This window comes from Cibotium barometz, chromosome 29, assembly GCF_041138505.1.
Source record: "Cibotium barometz isolate CiBa-2024 chromosome 29, ASM4113850v1, whole genome shotgun sequence".
Classification (NCBI taxonomy): domain Eukaryota; kingdom Viridiplantae; phylum Streptophyta; class Polypodiopsida; order Cyatheales; family Cibotiaceae; genus Cibotium; species Cibotium barometz.
In genome coordinates, this window is record NC_141074.1 from 29,594,757 (window position 1) to 29,611,043 (window position 16,287).

General features: G+C 41.6%; 1 protein-coding gene across 6 annotated transcripts in view; it reads left to right on the forward strand.

Moving 5' to 3' along the window:
• The window catches only part of LOC147622023 (eukaryotic translation initiation factor 3 subunit F-like), a 31,441-nt gene extending 23,634 nt beyond the window's left edge, over positions 1-7,807 (forward strand). The window contains exons 2-8 of one of the 6 annotated variants that reach the window (XM_086823083.1): positions 4,472-4,754; positions 6,032-6,111; positions 6,200-6,429; positions 6,531-6,652; positions 6,762-6,875; positions 7,025-7,119; positions 7,200-7,807. In XM_086823083.1, the coding sequence (XP_086679209.1) occupies positions 4,536-4,754; positions 6,032-6,111; positions 6,200-6,429; positions 6,531-6,652; positions 6,762-6,875; positions 7,025-7,114 (855 nt within the window). In that variant the 5' untranslated portion in view covers positions 4,472-4,535 and the 3' untranslated portion in view covers positions 7,115-7,119; positions 7,200-7,807. The remainder of the gene's footprint in view (positions 1-4,471; positions 4,755-6,031; positions 6,112-6,199; positions 6,430-6,530; positions 6,653-6,761; positions 6,876-7,024; positions 7,120-7,199) is intronic. The other 5 variants (XM_086823084.1, XM_086823082.1, XM_086823081.1 and 2 more) reach the window with 5 other exon arrangements.
• Positions 7,808-16,287: the final 8,480 nt, after the last annotated feature.

Sequence of the window (16,287 nt, forward strand, 5' to 3'; positions counted from 1 at the left end):
CAGGAAAACGCAGGTTACTGATGAAGAAAACGTAGCAAGTGAACAGCTCCTATATACTGTAAACAGTCAACAGCAGCATGGGAATAGAAAACGCAGGTCCTTGTAGATGTTACCCGCTCTGATACCATGAAAGAATGGGTACTATGCTGTGATACCCATAAAGAAATGTTGCAAGAATTGTACAACACTGTATATGGACAACAAAGGAGAAAAGAAGATCACTGCTGAATATCACCAGAAAAGGTAGTACATCATGTGGAGCACAGCATGAGGGAGGTCCCGTAGATGCTGCCTATCACTGTAGAAGCTGAAAAGAGAGACGATATGAGGGAAAATGGGAGCCAGCCCTTTTATACTACCTCAGTATGCTGGTCGGCCAGCTGTAGCAGGTTGACAGCATGGCTGTAGCAAAAAATGCTATAAAATGCCTAAAAAATACCAAAAAAATGCTGAAAAATCTCTGTTAAGATATGCGAATGCAAGGCTTCATATGGAGCTAGATACAAGCATGAATATGCATGGGAAAGTCCATCTGGGGATGAAATAATTTCCAACACACTTGACCTCTGACGAATGGAGTGGAACTTGGCTGACTCGTCCTGGACTGGGCTCATATGGGACGAGTTTTCCACCCCAGGTCCTGCACCTTCTTGTACAGATATGTCTATGTGGCATCCATGTGCAGGATGCACGTGACAATGTCACATGCACCCATGCACTTCGGTGCAGCGTGACACATTGGCTCATCATTAGTGCTATACTTATATTGAAGTAGCACCTTTTAGGGATGATTGTCGTATGCCATGACCCCATTGTGAGCCCTAGTCCACGGACATGTCAGGCATGAGCTACACAGGTCATTCTTGTAGGTTTTAGAGTCTATCACTTAACCCACTTGGAGAATAGTCAAGCATACATGTTATCCTAGCATTTAGGAGCATGTAGAAGATGCTTAGCAAAAGGATGAAAAGGCTCTAGGCCAGCCTTGGAGCCTTGGACTTGTTGGCATCAAAGGCCACACCTAAGAGGCATATAAATCCTTAAAGGTCCAGTCGGCAACGTGCATGAGCTTAGGGCACCAGTCAGCTAGGTCTAACAGTAGTCGGCCATCATCTTTCAGCAGGTACACCACACGTGTGAAGCCAAAGATGCGATTTTGGGCATTTGAAGCCAATATGCAGCAGTCATGGGAATTTCCTACTGGCCGACAACAGTTTATTCCTATCAACCAGTAGCCTAGCCTCATATATAAGCAGCCCCACCTTCCTTGTTCAAGTCATCTCATTCCTCAACCAGTTCAGTAGTAGAAAAGCGGAGAACATGCATGCCTAAGACTTTTGTCTTTGGCATGCATCATTCTCAACCAAAGCACCTATTGCTTTAGTCCCTATGTAACTTGGTTGAACACAATGCTAATCAATACACTTAAATACACTAAGATTTGATGGACACTCGCTCAAATACAAGAAGTAAATTGCTGAATTGACAAGAGACACACAATGAGCCGGAACGGCTTACCCCTCCCTCAAATAAAGTATATTGATCTTGGGAGAATCAAGTACATAGTGTCATGGGCATTTCTGACCAGATTTCCATACCAATGCATATGAATACAGTAATGCAAACAAGTGGTTGTCGTTGTAGACTTGCAATCCACACTACCCTCTCAAGTGCCCATGTTCCCTACCATCTGCTCTCTATTGTTCCACCAATACATGGTAGGACAAGAGAACACTACACAGGGTATGTGATCTTGTAATCCGGTTCCTCCCTCCTGCTACTTGCTTCCATATTTAAGCGTAAAAGCTTACTAATAGCAAGTAGAGTCGATGACAGCGGAAGTCTTCGCGATGGAAGTCCTTGGAATGTTGAGAATTTCGATTTGTCGCCTTTCTTCGCGACAAAAGTCTTCAAGAGGATGAAGGGAACCTTGGGAAAGCTTCCCCTATGGTTCAGCTTGAGAAAGGAGGGCTGAAATTAGGGTTTTCAGCAAAAAGACTAGAAATTACAGCAATAAAGAGAGCTGTTTTGCTGAATTTCAGTCATTGGGAGTATGTAGGAGAGTGATTAGCATCCGGAATCACTCTTGGAAGCTTGAAAATCACCTTAGCAAGCTTGGAAATGGAGTTGGGAAGGAGAATGTGCAGAAAATGCAACCCAACAGCCCTCATGAAGGAGGCGCCACTCTCTAGAGAGAGGAGGAGAGAGGTGGTGAGTTGTCCAGTGTAGGTGGCAGGTAGGTGCTTTGTGGAGCAAGCTAGAGTGGACACATGGTTGGTTACTCCCTTTGTACAAAGGGGATAAGGTCTGGGCGGTGGACATTGGGTTATGTCCACCTTGGGACATCGGTGTGTGTGAACACCGTCATAATTTATAAGTGAGTTTTGGTCGCCCAAAACTTAATGAAGTGTGTACACACTCACTTATAAATTAGTGCTAACTCCTAAGGCCAAGTTTATGACCAATACTTACCACCTGTCACATGCCTGTCAGCAGAGAGTTTCACACGCACAGTTCGCGAGCGGGCGTCCCCTTACTCGGAACTACACACTGGTCAAGCAAGCATGAAAACAACATGCAATTTCAATTGCAAGCAAGCACATAAAGATGCTATGCAATGCAACATTAGTATGGACAATCCCCGTTCATGAGACTATACCAAAATAGACGTGCTCCAGGCAAGTACACGAGGTACTTGACCAGTGGAACACCAATCCACCAAGCATTTCCAGGCATGTACACGGAGGCACAAGTCCCAACGGAAAGCCAAGTCCACAGTATCACATGAGTGGCATCAATCCCCGGCATATACAATTGCCATGGACACCAGTCCAATGTACATACATGATAAGAAAGCACGGGTGGACCAATTGGGTGGCCAAATGGTGACACCCTAGGGAGCCCAATGCTTGTTTCAGCATTCAGCCTTCAGTAGTGCATCTCCCTCACCAGATCTGGGTGTGCATAAGGCTCTCCGAAGTGGTTTCAAAGTTCTCTGCAACCCTTTTGATGGTTAAACAGATGTTTGGTCTACATCGTCCTTGTGTTTGGCATTCTCCGTCATCATCCTCAGTTAGTTTTCTGTATTGTAACAGAAGTTCTTTAAAGTAATAAAGCAAATGCTCCTCCTTGCAGGAGGGGGCCCTTGAGTGGGTAGATTTGGACCCAATCTGGTGTTGTCTTCGCATTCTCTCTTGTGACTCTTACCGTGGGTCCAATAGCAAGCTCATGCATAATCTGTACTCCAATCTCCTGTCTTCTAGGGCACTAGGCAGCCGCCATCTGTGCACCAATCCAAGGACTAGCTTAGGTTCGAATTGCTGTAGAGGCAAGGCTACGGCAAAGGCCTCTCCTACTCCTGTTGTAACATGCAAGTGGTGTGTAACACACAGCAAGAACTTCTTTATATCTTTATGTTAGTGAGCATGAAGCAATCCACTTTTATGTTTATTCACAAGAAAAAGAGAGCTGAAGGGTGACTTCCTTTTCGATCACATGACTACACCATCGATGGGATGGTGTGTGCAGCCTCAATCAAGGAACCTGACGGTCGAGTGGAGTTGGACTCATTTGTGGTTTGGGCCTTCGCTCAACCCCCTCCTCGCCCGCCCCCCCGCGGCGCCTGACACAGCACACGAGAGTGTATGGTTGTAGACGAGGGCAGTGGTGCCAACCGCCGTGAGCACTTTCTTGGATTCTCATTTTTCTAGTGATGGGTTAGGGGAAGCTCTTTATGCTTTTCCTCGAGGGAAGTGCCTAGGTGATAATGGCGTTTTGGTTTTCTTCTTCGTGCGGCATGGGGATTTCAAGGAAAGGAGTCGATTGATGCCTTCAATGAGATAATGGTGATCGGAGACATGCCCGAGTGGCTTTCAGGGGGGGTTGATCCACCTCATCCCCAAACAGGTGGAGGTGGGGTGGGTACTGATTGGGGTGGGTACCGCGATTGGGCGCGGAGACCATGACACTAGTGGGTATCACCTAGCAAATCCTCGCCAAAGCCATCAAGAGACGCCTCTATCTTTCTCTCCTAGATGTCAGGGTACGCAGACAGGTTTCATCCAGGATAGGAGCATCTTTGATAACATCTTTACACCAAGTTTTGGGGGGGAGAACACCAAGTTTTGAAGTTGGAACACATGCTTTTTTTTTTTTGTGTGAAAAAAAGTTGTCACACACACACTGTCACACACACATATATATTCTTGCAATTATAAACTTTCTGTGCATGTATTCTTGTGACATTGAAGATTTTTTAATCATAAATTGTATGTATATATATTTATACACACATACATAGATACGTACATACATGTATTAGATACACACATGCTCGCACACATATATATGCACTGTTGGGTTGCATGATTAAAAGTTTGGGTGTCCTTTATACATGGTTTGTTGGCAATTTATAAAAGCTGGAACTTACATCCATATGGCCAACTGATTTGAATCTATGTCATGCTTGTAGATTTTGCAGGCTTTATTAAGCATACATCCTTCAAGAAAATCTATCTTTGTCAAACAGTGCAATCATGCCTATGGGGAGCACAATACTGCAGTTGGTTTCAGGTCCTACTGGCACGGTGGCCAAACTCCACCCTACAGTACTTTTCAACATTTGTGACTCCTACATCAGGCGGAATGACCAAACAGATCGGGTCATCGGCACTTTGTTAGGCTCTGTATCTTCTGATGGCACAGTCGATATCCGTAATTCTTATGCAGTGCCGCACAATGAATCGACTGAACAGGTAAATTGAGACTAATCATTTTGTTTTGGTGTAAGTTTGTGGAGTGTCTTGTGCTTTTTGATGTTAAGCTGTCTGCGGAGCTTGATCTATTAAAAAACTCATAAAATGTATTGCTTCAATGCATGCCGCTTTATTTAGGATTGAATTAGTGTTTGTATTTGACCTCTTAAAAGTTCTCTGTAAGTCCTTCCAAGTGACAAAATGGAGGAACATGTAGTTAAGGAATAGGAGCTGCGGCTTCTTTTTGTGCTATTAAAACTTTTGCTTCTCTTGAGTAAATCATGATTACGTTTTGAAGAGCACTCTCTTTCATGACTTAGCACAGGGGATCATAATGGTTTTTCTTCATATTCCCCTCACTCAAGCTCTCGTTTACTTGGTAGCTACATATATGTGTGTTTTACTGATCTGCCATTTATTGGTCAGTCTTTTGTTCTAGCATTGTGGCCGAGATCACAAGAAGCAGAGAACAATCTACCTCCTATGGGTCAGGTGCCATTGCCTCCATTTGGACTTGAATCTTGTGGTTGTCCAAGGCAATCATTACATCTCAAAGGATTGAACATGTCCGTCTGAGAGTTTGTGTCTCCTTATGGCCTCAACAAGTGCTTCCTTGTAGACCTCACAAACGTTTCCTTTCAGATCTCACAGCACACTCCAGTTGTAATGGAATCACTTACCTTGAGGTTGTGTGCGTTCTTGAGTGATCACTTGTGAAACCAAGACATGCTTAGTTCAAGCTGCAGGTTATATGGACTGATTGTTAGGATTGAAATCTGCAAGCCTCAACTGTCTTAATTGGTATGTTCAAAGTGTGTTGCCATTTCTCTCCAAAGGCCTTTATTGGTTGCAAGTAAAACCTTTTGATAAAACTTGTTGTGTTTCCACGAGTTACCCAACTTGAAAATCTATTAGAATCTGAGTTGTGCCTTCAACCTAGGAGGGAAGGTGATGCAGTTTGCGACTGTCATTTTCTTATGGGAGAGACTTCTTGTAGGAATCCCTGAATTCGTAAAGGGTTTCCTTCAGAAGAATGATCGCTTTCATAACTGTCTTGAGTTGCTAGTGCGCCTACAAGTCTGACTCTTTGGTTTGGCTTCTTTGGTGAACTGCTTATATGGTCACATAGTGCTAATGTTGACAAAGCCCCAATTCTTACAGAGGTGGGGTAATTTTAAGCTGATAATGAATAGTTCCCTGCTGTTTTTTTTTTTTTTTTTTTGAGAGAGAGAGAGAGAGAGAGAGAGAGAGGGATAAGTTTCTTAATGTGTGAGCAGGTTGCCGTGGATATAGAATATCACAGGTCAATGTTTGAACTGCATCAGCGAGTGAATCCAAAAGAAGTGATAGTTGGCTGGTAAGCATTCTTCTCTTCATGTATCAAAGAGGCTAGATTTGTTTGTTTGTTTTTGAATACTATTCTTACCTCCTCTTTTATTGAATAGGTACTCTACAAGTGCTGGAGTGAGTGGCAGTGATGCTTTGATCCAGGATTTCTATGCAAGGGAAGCAACAAATCCTGTCTACTTGACAGTGGATACCACATTTCAAGATGAAACCACGAGTATCAGGGCTTACGTGTCCACCACTCTTACACTTGGAGAGCGACAACTTGCAGCTCAATTTAATGAAATTCAGCTTGATCTTCGGATGGTGGAGGCAGAAAGGGTTGGCTGTACGATAATTTATGCAGGACAGAAGATTTTTCTATCTGGAGGCTGCTCTTGCTAAAGCTCAACTTCTGACCTATTCTGTTTTGGTGTGTTGGCTTGGCAGTTGAGGTTTTGAAGAAAACTATTGTGGAGAAACTTCCAGATGACCTTGAGGCCTTAGAGACATCCATGGGAAGGCTGCAGAGCATGATCAATACAGTTTTTAATTACGTTGGAGATGTGCTTGTGAGTGTTTAATCTTAATGAAGTACCAGTGCTCAGCTTAAGAAGTGTTTTTCCTTTATTGAAATGCCACGTACTGATTTAGCTCAATTTCTGAGCGTCATCACTTCAGGAGGGCCGGACTCCTCCAGACAAGGTGGTAGGAAGGTATCTTGCAGATACAATAGCAGCTATACCAAAGATTTCCCCTGATGCCTTCGATAAGTTATTCAATGACAGTGTACAGGTAACCTCTTTTATTTTGGTCATCATCAAGAATTCTATTGTGATATATATAGGCTTCGAAGTTACACCGAGTGGCCTATTGACACTGGTAATGATGAAAGTCAAGCTTCGAGTTGCCAGTGCTGACCTCAGTGTTCTTCTGATGTCCAGGATCTTCTTTTGGTACTTTATCTGGCCAATATGACAAGAACGCAACTATCTTTAGCAAAGAAGCTGAATTCTGCAGCTCAAATCTTCTAGATCTGGTAAATAAGGCTGTTTTTCTTCATTCTTTTTTTTTGAAAAGCTCTCAGTAGTAGTAATTATTATTGCCATTTGGTGATAGGCTTTGATGTATAATGGGCTGCCACAGGCACCAGAGTGTGTCATGCATTTAATGACGATCTAATGCTTTACCTACTATGTGAACCTCATTTAGGTAGTGTGTTACTGCTGCCGCTGCAAGCACTTTGTTGTACTCATGAGTCATGGTATGCTTAAGAGTGACGGTGATGAGAATTGTGAATGCCATGCAGAACAAAGGGATGGTGGGTGCGTGCTTGTGTGATGCACATTGCAGTAGAAGTGTCGGCACTTTTTCTTGTCAGGATTTGTTTTAGAAGCAAACTTCGGTTTCTTAACTTCTCTCGTAATCCAGCTGGCTCAGCTTTATTCTTGGCCTGAGGTTTGCTGGACAGTTTTGTAACTTTTTGACATTTAAGGCATAGAAGAGTAGAGACGAGGGTGGTTGTGACTGTAGGCCAGCATCTCATATTGGTAACTGCCGTTGGTCAGGACACCAGTTGGCTACCCATACTACCAAGGCTTTCAACTCGTAAAAAGATTTGCCATGAAAGATACAGTACATAGTTGTCAACCGATCAAGTAGTCTTGTTACTCTGGCTTTTCTTCATTGCCATCTTATTTTTGCTATTATGAAGCATCTTGCCTGCAGCCCTCCCTGGTGCCGTTGTGATTCTGTATTTTCAGTCATGCCATTGTGGTGATCATGTATTCGCAGCAACGGCATCTTTGGTATTTAGTGGCTTGCTTGATGGGTTTGTAGTGATCATGTATAAGCATTCAGTGGCTTGCTTGATGGGTTTTGTAGTGATCATGTATAAGCATTCAGTGGCTTGCTTGATGGGTTAAAGCATCTCGTGTCTGCCTTTGCAGACAGTAGATGTGCAATTCAATTGGCTTTTCTTGGTGGATTCCTGGATTTTGACCACCTGCTGCCCTTTGCTTATTTGTTCACTATTCGGCAATGCTCTCCATTGCATCTTTACCTTCCACCAATGTTCATTTCTTCATATGTTCTCGAACGGCGTATATCCTTATTCTTGCAGTAGTCCAGCTTGCCATTTGTACCCCAACCATTTCCAGCACTTGGATACGCTCTCCATCTAGTGTACTCCATTGTCTATTTTATGCTTGCAGGGAGATCTCATCCTTGAAAATATTCCTAGAAGGCTGTGATTTACCTTTGGTTGCATGTGAACTAGGGGGATTTGTAAATTGGTTGCTTGTCATAAGCTTAAAGATGATAGGTTGCATCATCTCCGTTTGCTACATTCTGTTTCCATGCATAGAAACTTTAGAGTGAGGAATGTTAATAGTTCAGGCTGTAGGGTAGTTAGCTCGTTAGTGTGAACTTTGATGGCAAGGCCTTGTCATGGGCTCTTAACTCTTGCTGTTGATTATTGCTACTTTTTTGTGGTATGCGCTTGTTATGTTTTAAGGTTCCACAAAGTTTTGAGAGCTGATTAACTCTCTATTGAGATCTTTATTGTGGACTTTGTGATAGTCTTTGTCCTATGGCTGTGAGGTAGAAGAAGCATTCTGTTTGAGTTAGAAGCATCATGCATAGTAGAAAATACTAGGAAAGTGCTGCCTTTATGTCTCAGGGGTTTCCCTTTTAATTAAAGCACCAGTCTTTAGTAGAATACACGAAGGAATGGAAAATGGGCGGGGCTTGGACTAGCATTGAGAATTGACTAGCATTGAGAATTTAACGGAGTGAAAGTGCAAGGATTAAATGGGGGATTGCGAGTTCATGAGCTCTTGTTGAGTGCAACCTTGTGTAGAGTGGAATATGACTATGAGGGTCGATGTGCTCGAAGAGCAGGAAGTTCGTTGTAGGAAGAAACAACATTCCAATAACTTGTCCATCAGTGATACCACCAACTCGGGCGCAAGTCTGTCAACTTACCAATGAGTTGCCTCCACCTTGGAAAATTTCCATCAAAACAAGAATTCCTTATTTTGAGGAGTGAGCTTAATTTTGTGTAAGTGTCAAATTTGTTGGTGGTAAATTAATAAGATCGTGGTTAGATGAGTATTTGGTTTAGGTTAAAGCTACTGTAGCGGCGTGGTTGGTGAAGAAGCAAACATTGTAGATGGATGATGAATAGGTGGGTGCACGATTTAGTGCATAAGTGTGGATGTTCCATGTAACTAGTGTTGGCTACCCTAGAAAAGATGTTTGTGAGCCTACATTGATTTAGTGAACAAATATTTGATGGTGTTTCTAGAGTATTGTAATATTGTGAGGCTAAGACCACGCAGGTACTTGGCTAAAGCACCTAGTAGTGAGGATTTGCTCAATTGAGGCACAACCTTATCTTGGTTTTTCTCAACTTACTAGCAGAACCCCCCATCTTGTCCTTGTAGTGTTGTCGCTCTATTGAGTCTTTGTCTCCTAGAGTCTTCCCCAGCTCTCGCCTCATTGGGATCCCACCTCATCCAATGTGTTTGACCTCGTATTGCATAACCTTTGTAGAACTAAAGGTGAAGAGATCTATTGAAGTCTTTTCATGTTCTTATTAAGTAGGTCTCGTGCATCTGTTTACTCTGCATGATACCAAGGATGAACCCCCGAGGTTGATACCTCTTCATGGACCAGTGAACAACATCAATGTCAAGGAAAGGACGCATTTATTTTGCAATAGCGAAGGAGGTTAAGTAGAATCCATCTGAGACCAGTTATGGAGTGTTGTGGACAAAGATTCTCCTATAAGGCTATGCATGGACTTCGAGGAAGAAGAAGAACACTAAATGAAAAGGAAATTTCCAAAGTTTCTCACCATTTGCAAATACCTCAATAAATACAAAGAGCATGGTGATGTCATAAAGTTCTTGGAACATTTCAAGAGACGAGTTCTACACTAGTGGTGGTGGCTTTACTTCTCTCTATAGGAATGGGACTGCACATTTTGAATGTGCCTAACAAGAGTAGTTGTAGATTGGGTACATGGATTTATCGACACAAATATTTGATCAATTGTGTGAGGCACTTATCAATAGATTCTAGCTAGTGCAATTTGATCAATTGTGTGAGACCAACCTATCCTTGAATTACAAAGAGCGAGAAGGTCACACAAGGGTATGCAACATGCCTATAGAATGAGAAGAAACAAGACAATGATCTCAAGAAGTGCTTTATTGCAAGTTTGAAGAGAAAAGGGTCCAGAAGGAAGTGCAAAAATTTGAAGCAGACTTTATAGCTGTCTTGGTTGAATGCTTCAAAAGATTCATGAACATGGAGGAGAGAGAGATTATGGTATTATGACAAGGACATGGTTGATGAGTGAGTTTTCTCACCATCTAGGTGTAGCGACAAGATTCAAAGATGTGATGGCATGATGCAAGCGTCCAACTTATGTAGGTTGCACCTTGAATGCAATTATGTGACATGTCCATTGGGAACCACATTGTAAATGACTACACTTGATCTATGGCTACAAGGTCCTATTTTTATAAATGGAATAGAGTGAGGAATAGAGGTGACCATGATCAAGCGTCCAACTTATGTAGGTTGCACCTTGAATGCAATTATGTGACATACTCCATTGGGAACCACACTATAAATCAGTACACTTGCTCTATGGTACTATTTCCATATACGGAATAGAGTGAGGAATCACAACATAGAGAATTGTTTGTACACAGTGAGGAGGCAAACGATAGTTTTATATGAAGGACGGCAATGACCAAATAATGTAATTCCAAGAACCTCCACTTTGGTCCAACGAGCAATATCCCCACAAGGTATATATCCAAATCCTTGTAAAGCACCTCTCTCCCTCCTCCAATGCGTCATTCCCATTTGAGAAGAGTTTCACTATGACAAGTTTGAGGATCATGATCAATAGTATACTTTATTCCCATTAAAGACGATTTGCCTAGATGGCATGGTGCCACAACAAGGTAAGGTTTAAGATAACTTTAACAACATTATAGAGATTTTGGATCTAGTTACATGTTCAAGGATTATTCTATGAGGGCTACAACTTTTAAATTAGCTTCACAAGGATCCCATGCATAACTAGGATTATTAATTTGGCCATTTTTTTGGAAGCCCTTTTTTGTGGGATGCAATGCAAGCATTGCACCACTCATTCACGCCACAGATGTCAGGGTTTGAACCCGGGTCCATTCGTTTGGGAAGGGTAAGATGGCCCAGCCTAGACTACTCGGGCCAGAGCTCGTTGACTAATTTGGTTGATTTGATGGTGTTAAATGGAAAAAAGAATGAAAGACCTAAGCAAGAAGTATAGTACTACCTAGCGATTACTCTCTCTGATACTTACGAAGAAATTCACAAGTAGTAACATGAAGAGGATCTTGGTCAAGCCTTGACTTAGAAGACCAAAATAAAAATGTAGGGGTGGTATGAAAAGATATGCCGAGAAGACACTCTAGGCTTAAGTAGGAGAGGCAAGCTTGAATGACCACTCTAATAAATTCTCATAGTTTGTGATCTTCAAATAAAGTCATGGAGCATATCACAACTGTCAATTTAGAAGAAAAAAAGAGACGTCATCCACAAAGAGTTAGAGTTAAAAATAGTGATGTAAGATCTACCAAATTGTGCTAGTGGAGAAGACTCAAGGCTTAAGTCAGCGGGAAATTTTGTTGCTGGCCTTGAAATCAAGTGTAAATTTAATTAACTAAATAAGATGCAATGTCGATTAGTCATTCAGAGAGCTGAAATCCGTTGGGACGCACATAGAGGAAGTGCATGATCTAAAAGATCACAACAAGTTTCTGCTAGTTCTAAACTTGGAGTGAATTCGTCAAGTTTTTAAGTTCAAGCCACAGAGATTCGATCAAAATCATTTTTTTCTTTTTTACTTCACCATTTTTACCTTACTTAACTTGCTACTACAACCCTCCAACTACTATAATTGGAGAGATTTCACCTAATAAAAACTTTTTGTATAAGAGACATAATCTTAAATATTGATCTTGATAACAATCCACACACGGGGTGTTAAATAACTTTGTCGATTAACGTGGTTTTGCTCACCCTACCTACTATAAGGCGCTTTGCCATCTTACCCATGCGGACGAATACTTAACTTTTGTAAGACGGCATTGGAACATATAAAGCAACCTTACCATGAGTTTAATGTCAAATAGAGAAAGTCTACGGACTTTCGTGTATATGGTTACTTAAGACTAGTAAGTAGAGACCAGACCATTTTGAAGTTTGACCAGTCTAGTGTGAAAACTTGTCATTTGTATATAAGTCATTTTTGACCATAAGGAATACACAATCATTCCCTTGCAATAGTTTTCTTGTGAGCTCTCCTTCTTCCCTCTTCTTGCTTCCTTGCATGCTATTGAATCTTGCTTACTTGGATGGATGCATACTAGATAGGTTTGATTGTAGGTTTTCTTCTTGTAATAGATTCTTCTGCTTCCATTGCGTTTTTGTGAGAGAGAACCACTATGAGACAATGGATCTCTTCTTGCCTCCATCTAGGCATTGACAACTCTCCCGTCGCCTCTTTGGCAAGGAGCATTTTACTGTGACAACGGAGTTAGTATGCGACGACGTGACGAGCTAGTGCACACACAATGTGAAGTTACATTTGTGGCTCAAGACCCAGCGACACATGCTTCGATAACTGTAAGGTAAGATCTTGATTGGAACATATTTGGCATCTCTGTTTGCAAACTAGCTTAGGGCTTAGTTCACTTTTTTTGGTCCATTCTAAGCTATTGGGATTACCCAATATTGCCTGATGTTGATCAGGAGATCACACTCCAAAAAACATATGGTTTTAGAGCATTGAATGTGTTTGTTTGTATGTTTGCTTTTGATTTTGAGTTCATTTTGAATTAGGGCATTCCATTTTTATTTATTAGCAGAGGAAAATCTTGGTTTTTAGGTGATTTGTATGAAATTGAAGCTCAAGAGACTTATATTTCATTGCTTTGATCCAAGGATTAGATTAGAAATTATGATTAAGTGTGTAATCCACTTTGAAAATATGAGCATTGAGCTTCATTAGGTGGAGTGAAATTATCAAATTTTGTTCATACATTTTATATTTTTTCATAATTTATTCATGCATTATTGGAATTGGTAGATTAGAAGCATGGTAAACTATTGAAAAATAATAAAACAATATGTAATTAGTTATATCATAACTATTAACTAGGATTAGGATCATTAATCACCTCATTAAGTCTAAAAAATCTCAAAATCCAACCAAAACTAGGCCAAACTAGCTCTCGGATAGGGGATGTGAGCCCACAGTCTCGCGTAGCAGGAGTATGGACATGTGAGCCTATAGACGTGAGCTTGAACATGTGTTTCATGAGTCTGGACACATGAACTTGTAGACATGAGCTCGAAGACATGAGTGTGGAGGTAGATATACTTAATATAGTATGTACTAATTATTTTTGCCAAAGACTCATTATGGATGCACCTACCATGTCCTTGGAAGATTTGCTTGTCATACAATCTATACTAGCTACAAATCCCAAGAAAAATTCTTTTCCTTCATAAATATTGGGAATCTAAGTACACTTACTACCCAATAATTGCTCACCAACCCTATCATAGGCCCAGTTCTTAGATTTTCGTGTCCCAAGTAGGCTCATTTCATACAAGGGAAGTACGTGAGTTGAGTTTATAAAGAAAAAACGGAGCTTGCAGATGTGAGTCTAGAGGCGTGAACTTGTATATGTGAACCTAGATAGGTGAGTCTGCATATGTGAGCCTGGAGATGTGAGTCTAGAGGCATGAACCTAGACACATGAGCTGAGAGACATGAGCCTAGAGGTGTGAATCTAGACACGTGAGCCAAGAGACGTGAGTTTAAAGGCATGAAACAGGACATGTGTTCCTAGTAACAAAAAAAAAGAGTTAAAAATAAAAACTTGTCTGAAACAATTCTCAAACTTGTATAAACACCAGAGACTTTTGATCCGATTTGGACTAGTTGTTAGAAAAAACGATGCATCTAACTACATCAAACACACCTCCTCAAACCTACTAAGTCTTTGATCCCATTAAATGACCATCACTTAGCAGAGCGCTCCCCTGTTAAGAAGGCTAACCTCCTTTAGATCCACCTTTAGCCAGGAGCTTCGGGAAGATGAGCCAATGAAACACGAATGTGAATGGATGAATGGAAATAGGAACCGCTACAATTCTCCGAGCTCCAGATTACACGAGCTTTGTAAACATCGCCTTAAATTTTATGAAGAAGACATGGCACATGTCCAGTCAAGGAATGGGAGAAGGACCTAGAACCTCAATGTTGGCTCCCACAATAATTGCTTACCAACCCTGTCACTAATAATTGCTCACCAACCTATGTCATAGGCCAAGTTCTTAGATTTTCGTCTCAGATTTTGGTGTCCCAAGTAGGCTCATTTCATACAAGGGAAGTATGTGAGTTGTGTTGACGAAGAAAAAATGTGAGCATGCTGACGTGAGTCTAGAAGCGTAAACTTGCATATATGAACCTAGACACGTGCACTTGCATACGTGAGCTTGGAGATGTGAGTCTAGAGGCGTGAAACTAGACACGTGAGCCTAGAGGTGTGAACCTAGACACGTGAGCCTAGAGGTGTGAATCTAGACATGTGGGCGAAGAGACGTGAGTATAGAGGCGCAAAACTGGACATATGAGCCTAGCAAAAAAAAAAGAAGAGAGGGTTAAAACAAAACTTGTTTGAAACAATTCTCAGACATGCAAACAACAAGGACCTTTGATGCAAACCTGATCTAGACTAGTTGTTGGAAATGACAATATAGTTAACTGTATTGCATCAAACCACACCTCCTCAAAGCCGCTAAACCTTTGATCCCATTAAATGACCATCACTAAGCAGAGCGCTCCCTTGTTAAGAAGGCTAAACTCCTTTTGTAGTAAGGAGCTTTAGGAAGAAATGAGCTAACAAAACACGGATGTGAGTGAAGGATTAGGGAACCCTTGGAAATAGAAGTTGCTACAGTCCTTTGAGCTCCAAATTTACCAACAAGCTCTGTAAAGATCGCCTTAAATTAGATGAGGAAGGCGTTTAACCCTCTATCTTTAGGCACATCTAGTGAGAAGAACCTAGAACCTCAAGGTTCGTTCCCAGAGGAAGCGATTAAGCCATGTTACGCCACAATGTTTCAAACATTTAGTGTTGATCTTGAGCTAGGTTTATCGCAAGCTGACCATGACTAGTGAATAGCCTAGTAACTGTAATTACAAAAGATGAGACATATCTTTTACTGTACCACTAGGGATAAGTGGCAAATGAGACTTATCTCTTTTGCAATACCACTAGGGATAAGTGTTTCACTATACACCCAGCAATAAGTACACACAGTGCAAGTAGGAGTCCCCTCTCCAGAACAACTCATTTTAGAAGTGCCTTTACCATGGAATTAAGTTCTAATTCTTCTCCATTTGGATAAGGAATAGGGAACATGGGGAGGGGTAAAGAACCAATGTTTGGGACTACCTTGTCACAAAGGAATCCACAAGGATATTCACAAAACGCGTGTATGCCTATAGACTCAAAGCTAGGTCGACGGAGGATAAGTGCCATTGGAAATCGTGTAGCCCAAACCCATAGAACAAGAGATTCTGTACCTTGAAATACAGGTTTTTGCGCAACCACCTCCTTACGTTCCACCACCATGTGAATACGTGGAAGACATGTTGAGGATAGTGTTCAAAATGGGAAGGGGGGGGGGTTGTGAGCAACATAGCACCTACAGGCTTAGAGTTGGGCAAAACCAAGGTAATCCACAATTTAAAGATGATGAACAAATTTGATGGAAGTCATCCACTTCAACCAAGAGATAGGGGATGTATCATCCAAAGCCTCATCATCGACGACCAAGGGTGCCCAACCAGCACGAGTTAGAGTCCTAGTTAAGGACATGAGCATGGATATCTGGTAGAGAATTTGCTCAACTGTTTAGCTAGTAGTGTGGCAGGGTCAACCTCAAGGGCAACCCCAGCCCTAGCTAGCACATCAAGCGGAACACCCACATGTATTTCCATGAAGAGATATGGTTTGGTGCGTAAGTTTTTGCTGAAATCATACAAGTATACAGAGTGTCCAATGCTAAGGCCTAGATAACAACAATATTGTGCTGATTACTAGTTCCACAAGAATCATGACACAAC